This window comes from Hermetia illucens, chromosome 1 (genome assembly GCF_905115235.1).
Source record: "Hermetia illucens chromosome 1, iHerIll2.2.curated.20191125, whole genome shotgun sequence".
NCBI classification, from domain to species: domain Eukaryota; kingdom Metazoa; phylum Arthropoda; class Insecta; order Diptera; family Stratiomyidae; genus Hermetia; species Hermetia illucens.
Genome location: NC_051849.1, coordinates 156290357 through 156314460, shown reverse-complemented (window position 1 = coordinate 156314460; position 24104 = coordinate 156290357). Strand labels below are relative to the sequence as shown.

The window sequence follows — 24104 nt, the reverse complement described above, 5'->3', positions numbered from 1 at the left end:
TCATTTTCGGATACAGCTATCGAGCTGAATAACGTCTGCCTTCTATTAGTAACCTACTGGCCATGCTAGGAGTTTTTTTTAAGTTTTAAGTAAATCCATTCTATTTATAAATTAAAATTCCTGAATTTCTCCGGGCACGATTTCAGATAGATTTAGATAATTAAATGCATGCTTTATACGATCCAAATATAGTAAGATTGTACAAAGAATGCATATAAACGTGGATAAATGAAGGTAAATGTTTAACTAAGTTGCTTTTATAATATATTGCCGCTGCCGTTAAATGAACGAGGGGTATCGACACCATTCAAAAGCGTTTTAAAACGTATTTCCTGACAGTAAAGCCATATAGTAACAGGCCAATAGATTTAAAGGTCCATGCAATGTCAACGAAGGGGAACCGGAAGAACGAGTCATTATGAGCACTTGTTAAAATTGATAGTTAAGCTGTTCTTCCAAAGTAACCTGGTGACGATTGTGCAAACCAAAGATGTCGTGTCCAAACATAATGTGGACTTATCTCTGAATGCAGTCATATACAGACTTCCTGAAAATAAAATGATGCACAAATGTAGTTATGGAAAACTTGTCGTCTCAGGTGCAGAAAAGCCTGTCTTCCACCATTTTAAGTTTTTCTGCTCAATGTTAACAATTGATACCAGTTTTATTTGCTTACGCCAGTTCTACTCAATTTGGTACGGGCTCTATCATCGCACTCTGGTCAACAATTTCGGACCATCTCAATGCATGTCCAGCGACATTTTCAAATAGTAACAATTGTATTGAACCTTTCGTGTGCTTTGCGGTATTTCGGCTACCATTAATTACAATAGTAATATTTTTTAGAGATCTTCTGTCACAGTTGTAAGAAATTGGATACCTTTTGCAGTTGCACCATTAATTTGGGCCCTTTGTTAGTCAAACTGAACCCCAACATGGTGCGATTATTTTATTTCGCTTCTTGGTCAAATTGCACTTATATTTAACGTAACTTCAGTTTCTTTATCCTTTGGGCTTTGGGCTGCAGCTAGATATTCAGTTGCTAACTCCAATGACTTAAAGTTTTTCGATGTAACCCGCGACTAAAATTGGTTGGCGATGGTAAAAAATTATGCCTATGTGGTTGGAGTCGGCCTAGAAGAGAAAGATATCGCAAACCCTAAAAAATTGAAGAAATTGATCGTGAAGGCCCATCGGCAAATATTGACGCAGCTGTTTCGTCTATACACGCTTAGGGGACATCGCGCGAACCTAGCGGAAGATATCAAGCAACGTCCTCGATCGATACTTCTCCAGCCTCAGAGCTTCTCTGGGATCCCACTCTGTTTTGGCGTGAAATGAAATTGTCTTTTGGGTATTGTGAACTTTGCGGGAGTTAGGCAGGAGAAGGGGAAAAAGTTTTCAAATAGAAAAACCTAATTCAAAATTAAAACAACATACCAGAAAGCCAAGAAAAATAATGAATTAAAAAAAAACAAACTAAAAATAGATTGAAATAAAAAAAGATAGGAAAATAAAAATGGTGAACAAAGTAATTAAAATAACGTAGTGGAGGGCTCTTCCTGATAGAGCTCTAAAAGGTGGTTTTACAAGGAATTATCCTATGAAAGGGACGAATTATTTCTATCATCAAAATTGATTTTTACCTCTGTTAAAAATGTCTAAAGTTTACATTAAATATCTGGTTATCTTGTCAATTTTTTTGTGATCTGATTTAACCAATGAGAGATTATCATGGAAATTAAAAACTCCCTCATTAAATTTGAATAAATTTACATGGATTTGCACATATTGAAGTGCTATAGAAACACGAAACCTAATACATTAACAGATGCGCAGAACGCACTGCAATTGTGACTCAAAGCAGGTGATTCATTTTTGACCCCGCTTTTTCTTACTAGCTTCACTTTCTCTGTGTAGCCTTCTTCTAAGTAATTGCCTCGTCCAAAATATCGGAAATGCCACTTCAACCTTTTTAAGGTTTTGTGTAAAACAAAGCGATTGACACCAAACTTGGTAGAAAGGTGGGAACTGTGAACGCTCACGCATATAGTGAGTTACATCCTTTTACGACGAATTTAAGGAGGGGTCCCCATACATGCAAAAGGGGGGTTTAAATTTTTTTTAAATCACGGATCTGTCCCTAAACGTTTTCCAGGCCTGAAAATACTCTCCATATCGATATCTGGTCAAATAATAGTATGTTACTATATTTTTGGGGAAATTGAGTAAAACCCCCCTTAAGTTTATCCTAGAGTTATAAAAATGTGTTGTAATATAGAATATGATATGAAGCATGCAAGCCCCAAGTTTGAGCAAAATCATACTATCACTAACAAAGTTATAGTAGGTCAAAGTTGACATTACCGTGTAAATTTACTGCAACTAAATATCAATATCACACTAAAGAGAGTAGTCTGACATGCTAAATGCATATACATAACGGGCTACGTACAAATGGGATAGTTCCGCATTCAAAAATACTCACAGAAGAAGCAAACAAAACCTTTCATACCTGAAGCGCCGAGCTTCTGGTTTTCCGACTTGTTAACTAATATAGTCATCGTTGCTATAACTGAAGCTGCTTCCGCAGATATTAAGTTCTAACCTTCAAGTCATCATCAAATCGGCTTTGTCTTCTTTTGTCTCTGTGAATTTACATGTACGAACATTTTCCTTATACTGATGTATACAGCGGTGCGTATTGTATAATTTCAGTTACGAGCTTGGCCTTGTTTCCTCTAATATTTGGTAATATTCTTGTCTTTCGATGGATCAATTTTAGAACAGTTTTGAAGTTTACATCAGTATTGATCACCATCCTTAGATATCCGGCTTCCGATGAATATATGTCCTTCGATTTTGATAGCGTTCCTCTTCTTGCGCTTCGTGGTCATTATCGCTCTAACCTTCACTTCAGTGAAAGTTAAACTACTTCTACTCCACAGTTCCACAGTTTAACTACGTACCTGCTAACTACGTATTTGGTGTGTAACTTGAGGTTCGATAGCAGTAACGGGGAAGTTACCTGAAAAAACAGCAACCATAGCTTCTACTAGGACAGAAAGTGTAAGAATTCTATTCTTCGTCATACTGTGCAGGAGAGATCCTAGTGCTGGGTCTTTTAGTACCTCCATTGGGGTGACTTGGGTTTTCAAGTAATAATCTATTCTATACAGCTTAATTGCCTTTGAATGGTAGTTCTCTATAAGCTTCGCCATGGAGTGGGTTGAAAGCCATACTGTCGGTCTGGTAAGTCACTGTCATTCGCAATGATTGGTGGGAACGTAATGTAAATGACTATTTCCATGAAATTGTTTTCAATAACCCAATAGTGCCACATCATGTTGGGTATGTTCTTGGCTGGGGTCATGGGCAATATATCTTCGGCAGAGCTTGATCAGGAATGTCATTTGAATTCGATGACTTGTGATCCTACAGGTGTACCAGAACTATTTCTCCTTGCGTACATTTGCTTGGAGGCTTGATGACCCCATGCCAATAGCATCTCCAGTTTTTTAAAGTGAGTTGCACAGGATGTCGTTTCAACTTCCTTAAGGTTGTTGAAGCAAAAAAATCCACCGCTCATTGGGATCAAATGAATGAAATGAAACAAGTTCCGGGCAGTATGCTAGATGTATTGTAAATTCGATTCTGTCCGGTTTTTGGGATATTTTCCTTGATCTATCTGGCACGTTTTAGTTTGAAAAACATGCGCTTTCAATTAGTTGGTGGGGGACGTAGAAGTCGTTATCAATCCTACAAGCACCACGAATCCTAGAGAATCACTCATCGGTCCGAAATTTTTCCAGATTCTGACTAATAACTAATATTGCAGTCATGTAGAGATGAGCAGTGAATGGAATGGAATGGAACAGTTTGACATTGCCTTGCGATAAGAACAATACTTGAAAGGAGGCAATCTGCGCAGAAATATAATCCAGGCCGTCATAGACATAGTATATCTTTTAAGTAGAGCGGAAGTGTCTACTGAAGTTACACTCCTCCACAAGTTGGTACTTGTTCTCTAACATGTGGTCTTTCTTCTTTTTTCCAAAATAGGAAAAATACATCCAAAGTTTGTCAGTTCAGTAGTGTAACCTTATTCCAAAAATTAATGCAATACGCGTATCCGCATATTTTTCCAAAAATACATTCGCAGATATTCCACCTTCGCAACTTTTTGAAATGTAAATTCTCGATTACTTATCAAATCAATTGAATCAAGTCCAAGGTGAACACTGCAAAACTCTTCCTCAACAACAATTTTGACCTCCAGAATCACTTCAAACTACACCACGTACATGTTCATATATAATTTATAGTCAATAACATTCCACTTTTTACCCAAACATCCAATAAATCGAATCGAAAATGGTCAGGGCCAGAGAATAACTTTACCGGCCGTTCCACCCACCATCATTAATTTGTTGTTAACAATCCAGACAATCGCATGATAATATCGACGCGTTAATTGGAATCACCTGTTTGATGGCTGTTAGCGAGCTTGATATGCAGTAATTCAGAGGCTCGCCAGCGATGAATATGAAAATGAAATAGAAAGTTATCGTTTGGAATTTGTCGGAACACGGAAACTTTGCTATTGATCTGTCGTCAATCTCTCAATCCATCGACAAGTTATTCAAGGTTTGCATTGTTTGCTGCGTGTATGAAAGATACTTATCCAATTAGAAATAAAAAATAAGGAAATAACAGTATTGCTTCCGTCAATTCGCCTATACCACCAATTAATCGCCAAGCATTTCTTTAAGAAAAATCCAAATTGCAGGAAATCTTTTCAACTAATTGGTGCTTTTGCAGACCTTTCTCTTTCACGACTGATGTAGGATCGACCGAAGTAAGTACTTATAAACCGCGCCATTAAATCTGACTCCGATGAAACTATCTCCTTCGTAGTTAGCCACTAGTTCTTCCGCATCTCCTTCATACTGCATGGTTTGTTTGAGCAATTTTCGGATTAAACGAACTTTTCCATCATTTTCATTTTCTGCTCAACATTAGAGCATTGGTCCTCCTATCTCTTCTAGAGCTGGCAGATAGCGTGCGGTCATTGATTTTAACAACCCGTCCAAGAAAATGACCGTCATGTCCGTGCCAATGCCAAGACTAATAATGCTGGTATGGGCGACTGACGGTGAAAGTTATTAGAAGCAGTGATTGGATGCCATAGTCATGCAATTCGAGATCCCAAACAATTCGGTCAGAAGAATATCTTTTTCAACAGTTTAATAGATTAATTGGATGGTACAGATTGATAGGTATGCGGATCAATTCATGGAAATTATTTATTCTAGTTTTCAGTTTATTATCTTCTAAGAAAAATTTCTAATGAAGTGAAAATGAAAAAATGGGGCATTTCTCAAACTAATGATTAGATACTCGGTAAGAAATTCGAAAATATTTTTACCATTCAAGAAGAACTGAAACGAAAGCCCTAAGAACCGAAGCAACGCTACAGATATTTTATGTTTATGGCTGTATTCAAACCATTCAAATAGTTTTCAGTTATAGCAAGCCTTCTACAGTAGCACTGGTTTAGCCACGGGGATAATCGGTATTCCGTAAGGTCCATCTATCTATCTAGATCCCATTCCAGCAATATTAATGGAGCTGTCTAGTTTCCTTTTTTCAAAAAGTCAATATTCTAAATGCATTTTCTTTTACAGTATATACCTATAGAGATGAGCTCAATAAATGGTTCGGTGACACTTATTTTGAGAGCGAGCGCGTATTACGAATTTCTAACTATATTTTTTTTAAACGCATTTTGGCGAAGCTACCTTTTTTGAACAACATAATCGACATGGTTGCAGGCTTGCAGAGGGTGGTGGAAAGGCGAATTCCTACCCGAACTCAGAGTTGCTCGAAGGTCCGGGGTAGAAATTTCGATGAAAAAAGGATTAATTGGCGGGCCGGCGTAATTTTTATTCCAAATATCCAACAATATTTTTCTTAAGCCTCGCTTTTCACATACTGTTTTTATTGTGAAAAATCTATTCGACCAGTTTGGCTAAAATTTTGAAAAATTGTTGTACAAATATTTAGTTGTCGCCCGTATCTTTCTTCTTTATTCATATTTAACTTTTTTTTTAACAATATAACAAAAATTAAATTAGTATCAATAAGGAGAATGCGGCCCGCTTTGAGACAAGCTGCTCTGAGTTGCTACTGTCTTCCTCAGCGTTTGCGCCATTTGATAGTAAGATCTTCTTTTCCGGATCAAATCCACCTCTTCTTTCGCTTAAAAGCTTGATCCGAGAGGTGTACAGCTGTTTTCAGAACGTGGATTAGCATATCAAGTCATTGCTTTCCCAGATTTTCCCTGCATCGATCTCCTTTGATATGGACATTGAGGCATATTTTGGTCAAAGAGTTGGCAGCACTGTAGATGATATGACCGCATAATCAATATCTTGCAACTTCTCGACAGTAGGCGCAATGTCGTACAGGTAACAAATATCCTCATTTCGCACGTGATGGCAGCATTTACACTGTCAATTCCGTCCGGATGTCCGGATGCCTCAAGTGGTTACAGCGCTGGACTGTTGCAGCGAAAGACAGAGCTTTTAACTCTTTCTTTCTCTCTCATGGAAAACGAAACTGCAACTTTTCCCTAAAAGTTTGCCATTTGGAGAAAATCTGATACCTTCCAAGCTTTTGTACCCAGCTTTCGGTCTTTGACCAAACTCGTTTATTGGAGTCATGATACTACACTTCAACGGCTCAAATTAGCCTTCGCTGCTTTAGAATCGTATATGATAGAGTAAGAAAAAGAGGACTGACGCTTTCTATTGGCAAAGGCCGTACAGATTCTTTATTGAAATCCACGAATTCAGGGCGGACTCCGTATCTTTCTTGCATTAGCTAGAAATAGCAGCCTTCTCCATTTTGATTTTAACAAAACCTTATTGAAATCGGGTTACAGTCGGACTGTCTGTCGGTCCGTCACACCCATTTCCTCAGAAAACCTACTTAAACGAAATTTGTTGGAAAGACTGGACCTGTGAATTCTCTGGTAGGCAGCGAGTAACATTGCTCTATGTTCAGTTTAAGGGGTAACAAGCAAAAGAGGAGAGGGGAGGGGTCGTCGAATATAGTCATATCGGGTATCAACTTAACGGTTTCGGTTACCACTTTTCAAAGCAGGTTTTCATACTGATGGTAAAGGGGGAGTGCGGGGATCCAAAAAGTAACAATTATTTCAAGGACCCATTCTCAGAAACCACCCAACCTCAAAATCAGAAAAAATCATATTGATCCGTGCATATAATATATAGGTTTGAAAGTACTTCCGTTATATTTTCTCATATAAAGTTAATAATAATATATTATTATATTCTCTGCGAAGCCCCCTTAAATTAATCCTAGATCCGTGAAATCGTCAGCCAAATATTCTTACATAAAAAGTCATCTAGCTTCCGGTTTCCCGACTTGTTCATGTCTACAATGTAATCAGAAATTCTTCTTCTACCGTGGAGCTCGCTTCACACTTATCCATTGACCATAAGAATGCCGTTCTGGTGAGAAATATTTTTGCATGCTAGCAGATTGCAATTTTAATTTGGATGAATTTTCGCGACTTCTTCTTACGAAAGAGCCTCCGTCGCGGACGATATGTGGGCACTCTGTTCTGGGACTTTTGAAGGTGTGAAGGTCTTTTCATTCAGCCGGCTCACTTGCTGTAACATAACTTAATATTGTATCATCAACCAATGCTATTTCTTGACAATTCGAAAAGACTCTACCGCAGCTAATCTTTAGCCGTTCTGCGTTTGAAATATGGTATCCATTTTGTCGAAGGACGTAGTCAGTATCCATTTTCAGATTTTCCGAAAATACTTATAGTGTTTCCTGTTCATTCCCTAGTGGAGTATAGAGGCATCCCCACAGTCATGCTGTGTTTCAGTTTTACTATCATCACACTTAACAACGTGCAAGTGATAGGCACACAGCAGCGGTACAAATAGGAGACAAACACAGATACCAGTGACCACTAGGATTTAAACCCAGAGCAGTGAGATGGAAACCCCCTCAACCACCGTGCAACACAAAATATCTATGATTGACTCTTATTCTGGATTTTGATACCTGTGATATCAAAGATATGCGACAATCACCTTGGGAGAGTGGATTCCACTGCATAACGTACCCCACAATGCAATTGTCGCCATTCCCTTCACAGTGCGTACTAGAGGCAGGCCTGTGCGTCGACCAAGTTCTTCGTTTGAGATAGTGTCAGGCTAGCGCACTCCGATGATATTGACAAGCTATTGATTGAGACAGGTATTGACGTAAGGTTGGAACAGTGGAGCTTAGGTAACAGTGGAGTTCACTTTCCATGTGCTACTCCCACATAGCAACACAAAAGGAACACCAACACAGAACAGCCTTAACTTGATCTTGGTGTTGAGATAACTACATTTTCAGATCTTAGACGAGGCAGCGAAAACGGATCCAGCATTGTTAATTCATCGGGGCAGCATCCAATTTGGTCCCACCGTCGGCAGAAACCATCCTCCCTAGATATACAAATTGATCGACGCCTTCCATGCTCTGTCCATTAATTCAGATAGAGAGAGTGCGGCGACCCGTCAGATTGAGAACCTTGGTTTTATTCATGTTTATCTTGAGTTCAACTCTACTTGCCTCTCTAAATGCAGAGCCATTTGGTCAAGGCCCATGATTCCGTGAGAACGGTGAGAGACCAAGCAAATGTCATCAGCGTATTCGAGGTGTTTGAGGACAGAGGTCATCGTCCATTGAATTCTTCCACGTCCTCCGGACAAAGCAGCAGCGTGATGTTCTTGCATGTATTCAATGAGTTTAAACATGCAAGAACTGACAAATAACCCGAAAATTTCAAGAGCTAGCACTATAAAAATGTCAAGCGATGACGGCTTTACGGTTTCTTACCAGGGCAGAGGCAAATCGTCAGACGCTGCCTCACCCTAGGAGCAACGTGACCGTAGCGGCCCACAGATGTTGAGTGCTCCTTTATATCATTCGTAGAACACGACATAACTATGAATTATATTGAGCGCAAATCCGCCTTATTGACTAGAGTTTGGCCAGAGCTGAAAATATTTTTTTTTATTTTCAGCTAGCGCTATATCCAAAAATCAATGCTTCGGTGTTGTTTATAAGCCAGCGGAATCTTTGGTCCATATCTCTTCAAAAATCGATCCAGAAAAAAACTTAACTGTCAACGAAGACCGCTATTGAATCATGACAGCGGATTTGTTACTACCTGAAATTGAAGTCCGTGATCGTAATAAGTTTAGGTTTCTACAATAACTTATCATACAATGAGAGAAATTATGAACTTATTAGGAAATCATTATTTTTCATCATATGATGGACCCTAGATTTCATATTTTGGTTCGCTAAATTGTCCGCCTAGATCGGGCATCATCACTTCTTTGGGCCACTTTCTTCGGAGATTATGTGAAGTCTCTGGTCTTTAGTGACAAGCCAACCCGAATTGAAGCTTTGGAAGTCAGAATTTGTCTTGACAATCAGGATGCAGCCGTTAAAGCGTAGTCATGCGCAAACTTTGAAGAAGATTAATTTTATAAAATACGCAGATTCTTCTTTCCAATCATAAAGAAAATCTTCACCATAAATTGCAATTTCCTGTCTTTTATTTGAATTTAAAACAAGTTGAGAAACCAGAAGCTGGTCGCTTCAGGCATGATAGGTTTTTTGTATTTCTTTTATAAAAACATTTGAGTTTGTCCCCAATGTATATGCATGTATTTTGTCCGAATATTCACTTTTGCGTGCGATTTACATTCAAAGCCTTACAATTTGCACTAAAGCGACAACTTTCATTATCAACGGTACAACAACTGGTATCCTGTCTAGGCCTGCCTTACAAAGGAACTCCAAACACCCCGCTTTTGCGCCGAGGTCCACCAATTACATATCCCTAAAATCTGTCTGGCGTCTTGACCTACGTGATCGCTCCATCTCAGGTAGGGTCTGCCTCGTCCTTTTTTTCTATCATGGCCTGCAACTGATGGCCATATTCCAACAGCTTTTCCATCGCTTGCCATAGAGAGACAATCTGATGCTGACGGTTCCTGGCGGCTTATTATTCTTCTATGCTTTATTGTTTGGCTGTTGAGCAGCTCATCAAAATACTCAACCCATCGTTCCAATATGCCCATTCTGCCGGAAATCAGATTTCCCTCTTTGCTTCGGCAGGGTAAGCATCGAGGTGTATAAGACTTCATCCTCTTGACTTGTTGGTAAAACTCCCGCGCTTATATACCTGACACCATCTCCGATTATAATTTTCAAATCATACTTGGGGCATGCTTCGAGGGTCCGCTCAAGCAGCTTGTAGAAGGTATCCTTCTCCGACTTTGCAGTGTCCTCTGTAGGAGCGCTATGAGGCTTATATTTCGTTTATGTTTTCAAAGTCGATAACAGCAGGTTTTATTTTTTGGCTTACTAAGAAAGCTACTGCGAGCACATTGTTTACTAGATCGCCGTTATAATATACCGTGTAATGGCTCTTCTCCAGGAAACCGATCCCTGTCCAGCGCATGTCTTGAAAAGCTGTTACATCAGCCTTATATTGGGACAGGGTATTGGCCAGCTGCTGCGCAGCATTGGGTCTGTACACGCACGTCCTATGAGGAAATGCGCAAATCGTTATTCGGTTCTCGTTGCCGGGTTTGTCGTTTTGAAATCCATCCTGTCTGAGGCTTCGTAACTTCAGTTTTCCGTATAGGGTTGGCAGCCCTACCCTACTCCAAACTGGAGGACCAGTTGGTACATTTTGTACCGTTTTTAGGCCCAGCAGGCTCGCCTTTATTCTTCTTCATCTGCAGTTTTTTAATTAATAAATAACTCCCAGCGATCAGCACGTGAGATAGGATTTGGTAGAGCTGTTGTGTTGTTTCTAGCAGGCGTTTCCTAGGTTTTATGCTCCATCGTGGCCACCAATCCGCGTTTCACTTTTGGATATATACTACCTCGTGATCGCGACAACTTTGGCCTACAATAACAGCAACTTTGATCTACTATAACTTCGTTAATAATTTTGTGATTTCCACCAAACTTGGTAGGATCATGCTCTATATTTCCATATATTGCTGAAAAATTTTATGATTTCAGGATGAACTCAAAGGGGGTTTTGCAGTGAATTACTAAAAATTCTAGTGGTATACCATTATTATTATGTGAACAGATACCAGAATGGAGGGTATTTCGGAGCCTAGGCACCGTACAGTAGTAAATTCTTAATTTTTTGAGATTTTTCGATTAGGTAGGTTCTGAGAATGGGTCCGCCCTCGTCCTCCCTCTTGTGATTTAAATGTTAATACTGAGACCAGTCTCACAAAGTACTAATCGATGCCTTTCACTTGATACCCCACATGATTATATTTGGTCAACAAAAATTACAGCCCACTTTTGGCTGTATGGAGACCTCCCTTAAATTGCACGTAGAACGATGTAACTGACTGTAGGCGTGAGTGTTCACAGTTCCCACCTTCAAAACAGATTTGGTGTCAATAGGTATAACCGTTTCCAGACAATAAGATTTTGTCTTACACAAAACTTCAAAATAAGTCTGAATGAATTACCCTATGTGAACTTTATTTGATATTAGTTGAAATAATCCATTTCTCATCAAAACTGAACTTTATGGAAGCAGCAAAGTTCAAAGTAATCCGAGCGCATTATCTTTTTGACGAACTGACCGAATTCTCTGCCCTATTTTCACATATTTTCATGCTTTTTCATAGTGATATCTTTCCTGATCATAAATTTTCCCAGACACAAAATCTGTGCTACAAAGCTTCCACGTTTATCGTATTGTTGTCTTTTCTTCAGGTTCCCCTAATCACCGAAAAAAAATCTGAACTATGCACGGCCTTACTGACCTCATAATCGCTTTGTTTGTCACAACACACAATAGTGGCTATCAACCTGTTTAATGTATTCAGTCATCAACAAGAAAATCTGTCCACAGTTATGCGATACCAATCATTAGTGGACACAACCCAACCATGAATACAGGTGTAAATAATAAAACAGAAATTCCGGAAAAAAAGATAAATATTGTGAACCGGAGCACAGTCGTGATTACCACTAGGAATTCATTTAGGACTGGAATGGTATCTGCTTTTAGAAAGTGTTGGAAACGTAAACGAATATGATTAGTAAAGTATGTCTTCAATGCCGAGCGCACATCCAGCACTTTTTTCCATGGATATGGGACATAAATCACAAAGAACCCATTGGATTTATTGCTCCTGCTTTCACTGTAACCATGACTGTTGTCTCTATCAACCAACAGATATAGTTAAGCTGAACCTTTTGTTACAAGTTATGACCATTAACGAGTCCGTCTCAGAAGATAGCCACTGCAAACAGCTAGGAAACCAAAATAACCGCAAGATAAATAGAATTCAATTTCTAGCTCTCGGCGTCAATGAATATATTTAGTGCGGCAATAAAGCGAAATTTCCGTATTAAAATGTGGCCAACAGACAGTAATTCACATGGAGATATGCGGCAAGAAGAAAGGACGGCCGGATCGGTCCATTCTCTTCTCATATCCGAAGCTATTTTCAGGCTTTAACTGCTCTTAGTCAAAAGTGTATCTATTTAATGTAGGGGTGTATGTATGCCCATGATACTTTGCCTGTACGTAGGGCAGGCAGAAGATCTCATTAATGACCAGGCTCCGTCCAGAATGCGGTCCAGTCATCGCTTGGCCGGAAGAAATCCTCAACTATATTTTGAATAGACCGCAAAATGACTATTCCGTATTATCAGTGGGCTTGATTCTAGGTTAAATGACTGGACAGTCCCGGAGGTGCTTTATCTTGTTCAGTACAAAATTACTTTTGCCCAGATATGACCGTTCATAGTCGTCCTTGTTTCTAGAAGGTTTTCGACAATGGGCCAAGCGAAGGATGGACATACACACAATAGGCAATTCATTCCCATTGGAAGCAGTTTTTCACACAATGTGATAGCTGTGATGTAGTTATGGATAAGGGTTGTCGGTGACTCAAGGAAAAGGAAATTTGGGTTTAACGCGGAGAGGAGATTACAAAGAGCAAGCAGGACTCCAAATTAAAATTGATGTTCTACTAGTGAACTTCAGGCCAAAGATATGTGAGTTCGTGTTCAAATACAAAGGTAGAATTTCATATAGTAATGGTCATTACCTACGCTATCCTTTCATGTCTTAACAATCAACTGGTATATTTGCTAAAAGACTGCATTCATAAGGCTAGTCGTTGTCCTGTTGAATCAAATAACTCTAACAGTAGTACCTGCCTAAATTTAATCTCCAATTATCCTATGTAGGCAACACCCTGTCTTTCACCATGATGCAAATCATCCAATAAAGATAGTATGGAATGGATAGAAATAACAAAGCGATGATTGATATCGTTTACATGAATATATCTCCGTAGGCTTAACTTACCGTAATAAATTCTAACTAACTTTCCTCCATAATAGATCTCCTTCCAGCTTATATGTGTACTATACATATATGAGGTCAATGTTTTCATTTGTTTTCACTTCGAAAGGCATCCAAATTGCACAAAAGATGAACTCATACCTCAATCTTAAGATACATAGTATATTTCACAATTCTCCTCTTGTTGATGGGAGCTAACAATGAGATGAAGACATACTTGATGATAAGGTCGAAAACATGCACACAAGAGGTTAAAATGTCAACTGCATTGTAAAATTGAGTCACGTTGCTATTTTCCTTCGGTATTCCAAGCAAAATTTCATAGCAACTTTGCTGAAAATGGAAAGAAGAACGCGAAGAGAGTGGATTCCTGAGAGAGGATTGTATTGATAAAGAGATATTTTGAGACCGGGGAAAAGGTCACGTTTTCTTGTAATAGGTTTCAGTATAAAAGTTTCTGGTAGTTCCGCTCACGCTTAAGAATTTCTCCGAAATATTCACCCAGGGAAATATAGATAAGGTTCTTCAAAGGAATGTTATCGCAAGATGTTCAGAAAGATTCTTTTATTAGATTTAAATCACATTCCTGTTGTGGCTCGTCATGGATTTCCAAAGCATAAAATCTCGTAAGGATACTAAGTATTAAGTCTTGCCTGAATAGATGATTCTGTATGAGGTGTTCAGGAATAGTGCGTTGGGTTTACCTTAAAGCATTATGGAGTCAGTGTACTGTATACCGAACACTTTAGTAATCACGTGCCCGTCGTTAGGTACTAGGTATTCTTGAGATCCATTGACTTTGTTTCCGCTTTTCCAACTAATAATTAATTTGTTTTAATAGTCGTATCAAATTTTTATTGGACATTGAAATTGGCTCTCTGTTTTTCGCAGATGGGAAGGAAGGAAGGTTTAACTAGTTGATGTCGTTTTTATTACGCCCTCAGGATCCAACTGTGCTTCAATGAATGCCCAAATTTGTTAATAATAGTAAAATTGTTAAGCCTACAGCTTCGTGTTGTCTGGCAAATAACTACCAGTTGGAAAATAAGAAAAATTAACTTGAACAATGAATCTTAACACCGCAGCTCGCGATGCATCTGTGTACTTATAGACGGCTAAAATGTAAGTCTACAAGGAAATTCTCTCAGATTCCGGCAGATTGTACAGCACAAGAGGTTAAGATAAGGCAACGTCTAGATTCGCAGAAAACGCGAAAACACCTCGAAACCGACAGGCGAAAAGCATACTGCTAGAGGGATCTAATCCGTGATATTAACAACGATCCATGATGCGGCCTATCTGACTTTGTTAATGGGAGGGAAGTACTAAGGAATGCCCAACTCTAAAGGAACTGAAAAAATTGGTCTTGCTCATGAAGGCTATATAAGTCAGACGCGCGTTCAACGTATGTTTGACAGCGGTTGTTTTAGCTTCGCGCTGGAAGGCTGAGAGGTTCGTACTGATAAGCAATAAGTGCCGTAAACGTATCGTCCTTTCAGTATGCTAGACACTGCATGTAAACTGCTTGGGAAGGTCATCAAACCACGATGGATTGGCGCAATACGTGCTGCGGAAGACTTCTAATGTAGGAGCGGAGCGATCCACAATTGATATAATTGAGTGCGTGAGTGAGATTATTGGGAGCACAGTCGCCCATAATCTGAGAAGCGGTCCTCTTTGTGCCACTAGATATAAGAAACACCTTTAATTCTACGAAGTAGTTCGACACGCTCCAGGCACTGGAAAATTGCTACCATGTTCCAAGCTGCCTACTGCGGATATTGACGGGCAGATATATAGGGAGACCGGGTAAAGGACAGCATAGAATGGAAGTCACATCCGATGCAGTTCAGGGAGCTATCCTTGACTCAGAACGCCTCATACAAATATCTGGTATGATTCGAGACGCCTAATGAATCGTATCGCAGATGATGTTGAGGTATTGATCACCGTGGGCACAGTGGACGCTCAACGCACACTGAGAATTGCGATGAAGCTAGTCATCAGCTAGATGATGAGGATTGATTCTTCTAGCTCTGGAGAAAGCCAAAGCGATCGTTCTGGCCAAAGTTTTTCAGGTTGGTGAAATCATGGTCTTATTGAAACCGGCGATGAATCACTTCAACATCATGATTCGTAGGTGCCTTTTCCACCAGGTATCATTTGCTGAGGAGTACATGCTAGTCTGTTCCTCGTTACAAGAGAGCGTTTTTAGTAAGGAGGTGTACCACAAGCGCCTACCGTAAGTACAACGGCGAGAAGTTTTTGGAGGTGCGTCCGCCAATCGTGCCTCTGTGAGCCAGGAAGTCAAGGTAAGGATGATAGTAAGAGTTATACACATCGCTCTATATACTTCACAAAAGAAGAAAAGGGAACCCGCACTCTCAGCGTATGGGAGCAATCTTCAGAAAGAGAGCACATCTCGCCAAAGATGAGCGGTTATGGTTAAATCTATCTAATCTACTACTAATTGGACATGGATATTTTCAGTCTTGCCTGCAAGCAATCCGAAAATCACGGTCGCCTGACTGCTTTCATCTATTATAATTCGTATGGGCGAAAATCGCTCAACCCGGAAAGTCTATAAAAGCAACATCTATGGCAGTCAAAGAAAGCGTTGCAGTCACATCCTTAGATGAAGCGATGGCATAGGTCACAGGATCACGCATCTACAGGGAGTATAGAATCTGTGACTTTTATCACGCCAGGTCAAGATCGAACGCCAACTGATAATGATGATGGAAGATTAGAAACTTGAATCATGTCTCTGCACCGACCCAAGACTAACTCGAAACCACAGGGATTGGGATTAAGTTTGGTATCCACACATGGAGATCGATTCATAACATAAAAATCGTTACTGGTGACCTCCGTCGTTAGATACGTGAAATCGAACACTCAGCGATAAATCAAATCCACTATGTTTTCATGGATAAACGACCAAACCTATTTACAAACGGGCAATCTTTCAAAGAGAGAGATATATATATTTCAAGAATTAGAAGAAGAAGAAGGAAAAAGAGAAAATTGGAGAAGGGATATAATGATTGGATGAAATAGAGTACGGTGAATTAACTGCCATAAACTATTCAAAATGGGAGCGTATTAAACAATGATCCAATTTTCGACAATGCTTTAATGAACCTAAGGAGGAGCAGCATCAGCTTGTAACCAATTGGAAATCAATAAGCGGAATCAATCCCACAGAGAGCTATTTTGAAGAAACTCTGATAGAATCCTATTAAAGAGTGTGTGGATTATGTAGTCATTTAAATACCTGTGGAAGCTCCCTTTTTTAGATTCTTTTTTTGTCGGGATATTTTGATCGATCCTTATATCCTGATACGATGTCGAATTTTTTAATTCAGTTGCCCAAGCATAAGCTTTTATAATCTACAGATATCAAATCTGCAATCAGAATAATCAATTTAATTTGAAACTGATTTGTTGATGGTGTAGAGGTGATTCATGAAAACATCAAGAAAAATTAAATACTTTCTCGTAACTTATAAGCAAAATGAAGTTAATCTATTTATTAGCGCCCAAAATACATAATGGCTGTAATCATAGATGTTTGCCAATCTTATACTGACTGAAGTTGTCCTTGTTACTCTTTGTGTATTTGTTTGATTTCTGGTTTAGATATTCCTCATCTGTAGATTTACTGCGGATTTCGCTTCTGTTATCCAAAATAAAGTTGTCACAGTTCGGTCTCCGCTGAGTTCAACCTACTGGTTTGCTGGTTTAACAAACGCATAACTACCAGTTCATAAATAAACAAATCTGACCATTTTGTCCTATTTTGATGATAATTACAAATTTCCAGCGTCTATCAACATTGAACCTGTAGAAGGCTCGACTCTCTCTGACAAAAGACGGATACTTTGCCCCATGGGTGATTAAATCAACCCAACCTGGTAGAATTGAATATATTCTGTTTCTTCTTCTTTCCACTTTTCTAAAATCCTGCGACTCTGATTAGTGGTATTTGCAAAAGTATCCGTCAACTAATTGTTCTGACCCGCCTTCATCGTTTAGCCTGACGTGCAAGTCTTTACTTCAGGTGGAGTCATTACCTATACCTAGAGCGGAAGTACACATAGAGCGTCTAAGGAATGACAATTCATTTCGTCCCCGCCGTCGAGGCTGGACAGCTCATTGGCAGCCTTGGCCCCCATCGATCCATCCATTCGAGATCCAAGCAATGATACGCTAACTTCGTCAACAGGATCTGAAGTGGCTCTGCCACGAAGCCTCACCGGAGGTTATCTGGTACGATGGGAACCGGGATGGCCCTCTAAGGGCATATGCTCCAGGAGAATTCCTTTAGGATGTGTTGTCGGCCCGGTTATTTGCAGTTTGCGGTTTCATGGTGGTTGTAGTTATGCCTACGCCACGGGCAGAGCTTTTCTGAGTTCAAGCGTGGAGTTGCGCTGTACAACTCGGGTGCCGTACCCCTTAGTTGCGGTAGAGGTGTTAGATAGGCCTCGCATCCCCTGGTATGAATGCTGAACCTGCACTCAGTATAAACCAGTACCGCTGTGCTAGTCATGGCGGGGCTCTGATTGTGGTATCAAAATCAATCCGGATCTGAAGAGGACCATAGAATTATGCCTACATGGCAGGTACTCACGTTAAAGCCCCCCTCCCCTCCAGGACTTTCATGCCATACTCATTTATGACTTAATAGCAACAACGATAACAAAGTTTGTGGAATCATCATGATAAGCCAACTGCGCAGGTGGCCTGCACCTGATGTTTTTGAAACGGAATAACTGTGAAGGTCAGGAAGCTTTGGTTATTAAAAGCGTTTAGGGGAGTAATTACATATATACAACTCACTTTATCAGAGATGGACATCCAATTAGTACAAACAATATTTACCCCGAATTATTGTCTGAATATCAGGCCAAAAGTCTCGTAGATTGTTCTGGCGATATAGGGCTGCGATAGGCAAAACCTAGAACTTTCGACAATCCGAGTGTTCCCGGCTAATTCGTACAAATTTGTCAGTCCCCGGTTAATTCGCTTTATTTTGCATTCCCTATAGTTGATAATCCCGATATTTCGTACAAAATCGTCAGTCCCATGACCATACAGATTATCGGGATTCTGCTGTATTATGTTAGTAGTTTGACAGACGCTTAATCGTACGGTCATGCTTCCATTTGAATTTAGAAGCAAACACCCTTCATTTTGAAAATGCATACCACAAAACCAGAGGGGCGGATTGTACCTAATGTGGATGCCTGCTCATCGTGAGGAGGCTGGCAGATTGGTTCGCTGGGTGTCTGAGCCGAGTATATCGTGGGATAAGTACCCACTTTTATCGTTAAATCATTGCAGATAAGTTTGCCCTGAAAGTTAAAGTTAAGCCGAATTTTTCCTATCCTTGTTCCTTGAACTACCACCTAAAAAAAATTGGAGTGGCAATCTCAGATATATGCAGTAACGATGATGACGAGGAGGCCTTGATATTCAAATATAGTTTCTATTTTCAAATCCTTTGACGTTTTTCATCTGCATACGTGAGGCTGATAGGTTTCTTTTGTGCTTCCTTCCTCCCTAATTAGGTCGATTTGTTCAATAAACAGAAAGTTGTTACATAAATAAATACGCACGTGTAAATGATCCGAAAACGTTCAAACGCTCAAGCGGGTGGGCGTTTTAATTGGCTTCGCCCTGATGTTTTTCTGGGCTGCTATTCTGCATCATCAGCATTAGCTTTTGGCTGTTCTGGAGTTCATCGTAAGGATGTTCCGTCTGCTTTTAGGAGCTCGTAATGACTTTAATTGCGAAATACAGTAAACTTTGATGTAGAACCTTCATAACTTTTATGACTCACATGAACATGGCCGGCAAGATTTGGAGAAAATTGGGTTATTACAGCAAATGTAATGCACATTCAAAGGATGCGGAAAAGTGAGCGTTAAAAAAACTCACATTGGTTGCATTTAGTCATCGCCTCATAGTACCAGATAAGTATTGGAAATCTTCACACGATTAATACTTAGTTAACATTGGCGGATAAATTATTACATGAGGATTTTTATTTCACCAATGACGGGAATGGAGGTGTGAATACATTGAAATTTGTTAAGGCCAATAACGCCCTCCATGCTCCCAAAATTAAAATGAATTAAATTCAATGGCCAGTATACTGACTAACTTTCTCTCAAGGATATTTGCTTCTGCCGTAGTCAAGGTTGTGCCTACTTTGAAACTACAACATTGTCTCGCTTGCATCTAGGCAGGTGCTGTATTTCTGTTATAAAACCCGCTAAACACTCGACCAAATTTTCAAATTGCTTGCAAGTATAAGAATTAATATTTACGCATCTTCACGTATATAAATCGAGATTCCTACATGTCACCAACATCTAAAAGCAGCTATAGACGTTCCGGAGGGCCTTCAATTACCTTTGAACAACATAGAGGTAACCTATGGCCGGGACGTGCATATGATCCGGCTGGCTTTACAGTTCCGGCAGGACAGACAGCCGGTGATCGATTGAGAAACGATTCTTCCAGTCGACTGGCCTGTAGGAAGTATAGACAATCCAGTACTTGGGTAGGGTGTGACACCAGACTGACACCACCTAGATAAAAAAATTTCTATTTATGGCAAGGAAACATTGTTTAAAAGTACCTAAATACAAAGAATACATGAAGTTTATGTCTAACGCCGCTTCCTGGTACTAACAGGCAGCTCTGGACTGCCAGGTGTAACTGCCGGGTCGGCCGGAATATGTATGACTCCCTTAAAAAAAGCGTAAGCCAATACACCCGCCTGTTCGATACAGTAAATGAACATAGACGAGGACTGCGTGCTTTGGTCGAACTATTTCACCTTCCTGAGTCAAATCAGAGTAATAATCGCGGGCGAGCGCAGTGCTAACTACAATATTTCCTACAATGTACTGTAATGTACTGTTACGGTCTTGAATGAAGTACTCTAACACACTTCAAGGCCCTGATCAAATTGAATTATTTACCTTTATACCGCCAACTAACTTTAAGCGCTAGATATAGTCTGCCGTGAAACCGAAGAGCACCCTCAAAAGAGAAAGTGTCCGATTCAGTACGGAAGAATCCTTAGTTTGTTTCATATCACCATGGTAGATAACCACGACTAAGCGCTTGAGATGCTCTTACAAGAATGGACTATACCTTAATTGAGTAAATAATAACACATGGCGCAGCTTTCTAAATCTTCATTCCCATTTTAAGTTCCTATATAACTCCATCACAGGAATCAAGCAAGCATTTTGCGAAAACTTTATCATTTTTTTAACGAATTTTTCAATTACAATACTACTCCAACTGCTTCCCCTTGAACATATGAAATAAGTCTCAGTCTACAATGGCTACGGGATTTAATCTTTACTGGAACAACAGAATAGATTGCGAATACAGAGGCAGTATACTATAATGAAAGACATTTGGCTCTGAAGATGTTGCTGATTCCAGTGCAATTAGTGCTCCACAGAAAAATCTTTGCTATAAACTCGGTTCTTTTCTAGGTTACTGATAGCATCATAATTTCTTGCTATATAATTAAGTTTTTTATCAAATTCAGAATAGTTCATATCTTCGAATCTTAACCCAATTTTTTCCATTTTTTTATTTCAGATGTCGCATATTGCTCGTCGCCGCTTAGGATCCGTTGGTGATTCTGCTCCGCCCAGTGATTCCTCCGAAGGAACTGCATCAGAAACATGTGAAAGCAATCCAGATTGGTCATCGGTCGACGGTCAGCCACAACAGAACAACAGTCTTTTCATAAATTCAGACGCAGATGATTCGATAAGTCTTGAAACCAGCAGTTTGCTCTCCATGAATGAAAGAGCCCAGGTCGAAAGTTTCTTCAGCGGATTAGGCACAGAAGTTTTCGTCTGCTCTTCCCTGGCTAACTTATATGAAGGTGCTGGCAAAGATGATTGGCGTCTTATCTACACAGGTATTCCAGTCCTCCTTCACGATAAGGGTTTATCACGATCACGAACAATACCACGGGTTGCATTCTGTTTGGCGGAACGAGGATCCTGCTTTTCACTTTGGCGAGACACCATCGACAACTTATCGGACTATAAGGTAGCTGGACCAGCTTTCCACACAATGCATCTATCATCGGACCACAGACAAGTGATTGGATTCAGTTTTGATGCAAGCGAATCGGCACGTGAATTGTGGAAGGTCATTGAGCGCTTGATCAGCGATCCAGAGAATATTGCAATCAACATTCCAAATGCACGCAAGAAGAATAAGCAAAAACGTGTCAAACCACCAGCGTTGCCACCAAAGTCACAAATTTCTCATCCATGTCAATTCCAGCACGTAACAAGCGTCACCACAGAAGATGCTTCGCGCTATTACAGTTTACAGGCATTCGTTGCACCTCAGTCGGCCGTTGCTAAACACCGTTTGCACTGAGTCCACGGTTGTATGGAGCAGAGTCATAGTTGTACAGAACATTCGGAAAGTAATAATTAGGAATTAGCTCTAAGCGTTTCCGAGAGATTCGAATTTGGAGTAGTATCCCAAACCAATATATTAAATAGACTATCAAGATCCTGAAAGAGAGCTTAATTTTTTTCAGGACATTGAAATTTCACAAGGTTTCTATTATACTCTATGAATTCTTATTGTGCAATATAGAACGCGTTGAGGTTTACAGATATTTCTATTAACTCCAATTAAGTGAAAACATCGTTGCCGTGTTTTTCCATAGACAAAAGTTCATGTTTAGGATCCGATCACCACCACATTCGAATCACATTCTGTACATAAATGACGATCTGCTGATATAGTGCTGAGATTGGGATCATTGAATGTGACCTCACCTTTTGGTGGCAGTTCCCATTGTCTAATTTAATGAACACCATGATTCCCACCCAGCATCCGGTGTATGTATGTACTGTACATAATTGACTGTGATAATACCCCTCAACTTTTGCTTATTCAATGTCTAGTTTAGTTTTCTGATTAGTTTGATAAGTTATCAATTAACCTTTAATATTGTTTCCATTTAGTCGCTAATATGTCTGTAAAAGTTTCGCAGCATGATTGTGATTCAAGAGGACAAGGGGTCACCGATAACTTTCACGTGAAGTCATCGTGATGAGCCCCGAAATAAACAGAAGCCTCCAAATAACAACTGATACGCAATATGACATGCTGCTATTAAATATAGAAATGATTTGCTATAGTATTTTTTTACTTAACGAGGATTGATGCTACTCTACGTTTGAGGTTTTGATTTTTACTCTTAGAAAAGGGAAGCTGAAAGCTGATGAATACAAATTACAACTTTCAAAAACCCATTTAAGTTCAAGAAGGACTATCAAGGATTACTAAAGCGCCATAAGTAGTGTTAAGAGTAATGCTTTGAATTCGAGGACATACACTTCACAATTAATCTAGAAACAGCAACTAAGGAGCACAAATCGTCGTGTTCATGAATAGTTTCTCCAAACAGCCAAAGTTTTCAAAGTACAATTTCTTTATAAATTTAGTCTACCTTTAACACTAGCTTCTGAACTATCGAAACAATCCTCAAGGACTACGACAGCGAAATGCCAACACTCTCAAAGACACAAAATCAGTGCAAGCAATACAGCTGAAATCATAATTTTGATATTATTTTCATTTGAATTATTCAGATATTTTGTGCGAATTCCTTCCGTTGGCATTCTGCCTTTCACTGATTATAAACAATTTCCTATTTCTATATGATTTCGGTTTAGTAGTAACATTTACGCAATTTGAATATTTTCACGCATATGTTCCGATTTATTCATAAACATAAGAAATCGTTTTTAAGCCATTTTATTACTTTTGAATAAGTTTAAGGAAATTAAATACATTTTAACCAGGCAAGAATCAGTGTGAAAACACATTTTTTGTAATCAAATCAAAATAAAATGAAAAATACAAAATGATAATAGTTAAGTCCAATATTATCGTTGCAAAACATCATACAACTACTAAATAAGTAGTTCGTTGCGAAAACTTGCAACTAGCGTGGTTGTATGTTTAATTATGCATTAATAAATTAAACTGAAATGTCTTATGGTTGGTTAATTAAATAAAGTTTTTTGCCGGAAAGTAGATAAGTTTGAAATATGACGTAGGTAAGGAATGATACAATTATTATTATTACACTATATAAAATATTAAATTACAATCCACTGGCGTGTATGATGGAAGACCATGTATTATACGAAAGATGTCTCCCAGGAAGATACATACACATGTGTTTAATATTGTACGTATTTATGTAATAATTCAATGAAAAAATATAATTATTATATTTACGGATAAATAATAAATGCGTTATATTACGTGAATATTTATTTGTTTTCATTTAAAAGTTGCGAAGGAGTTACAGAGAAGATTAAATGGTTTCATTTCCAGAGATTTGAATCTTGTTCAACCATTATTTGAAATTCGTCAGGAAGAAATATAATTCATACTTCATTACACTTTTATACACTTTCAAAATTAATGGTTTTTTTAAAATAAATATTTATTATTTGATTCCGACCATACATTAAAATTAGTAAATTATTTACATAGTCCCAGGAAATTGTAGGAAATTTTATATTTTCGCATTAAACTATATTTTTTTTAT

At 39.0% G+C, this 24104-nt stretch overlaps 1 protein-coding gene across 1 annotated transcript in view; it reads left to right on the top strand.

Moving 5' to 3' along the window:
* LOC119656035 overlaps positions 1-23822 on the top strand; it is a 127492-nt gene extending 103670 nt beyond the window's left edge. Inside the window, exon 2 of the mRNA XM_038062305.1 lies at positions 21104-23822. Coding sequence (XP_037918233.1) covers positions 21104-21904 — 801 coding nt within the window. The 3' untranslated portion in view covers positions 21905-23822. The remainder of the gene's footprint in view (positions 1-21103) is intronic.
* The last annotated feature ends 282 nt before the right edge of the window (positions 23823-24104 follow it).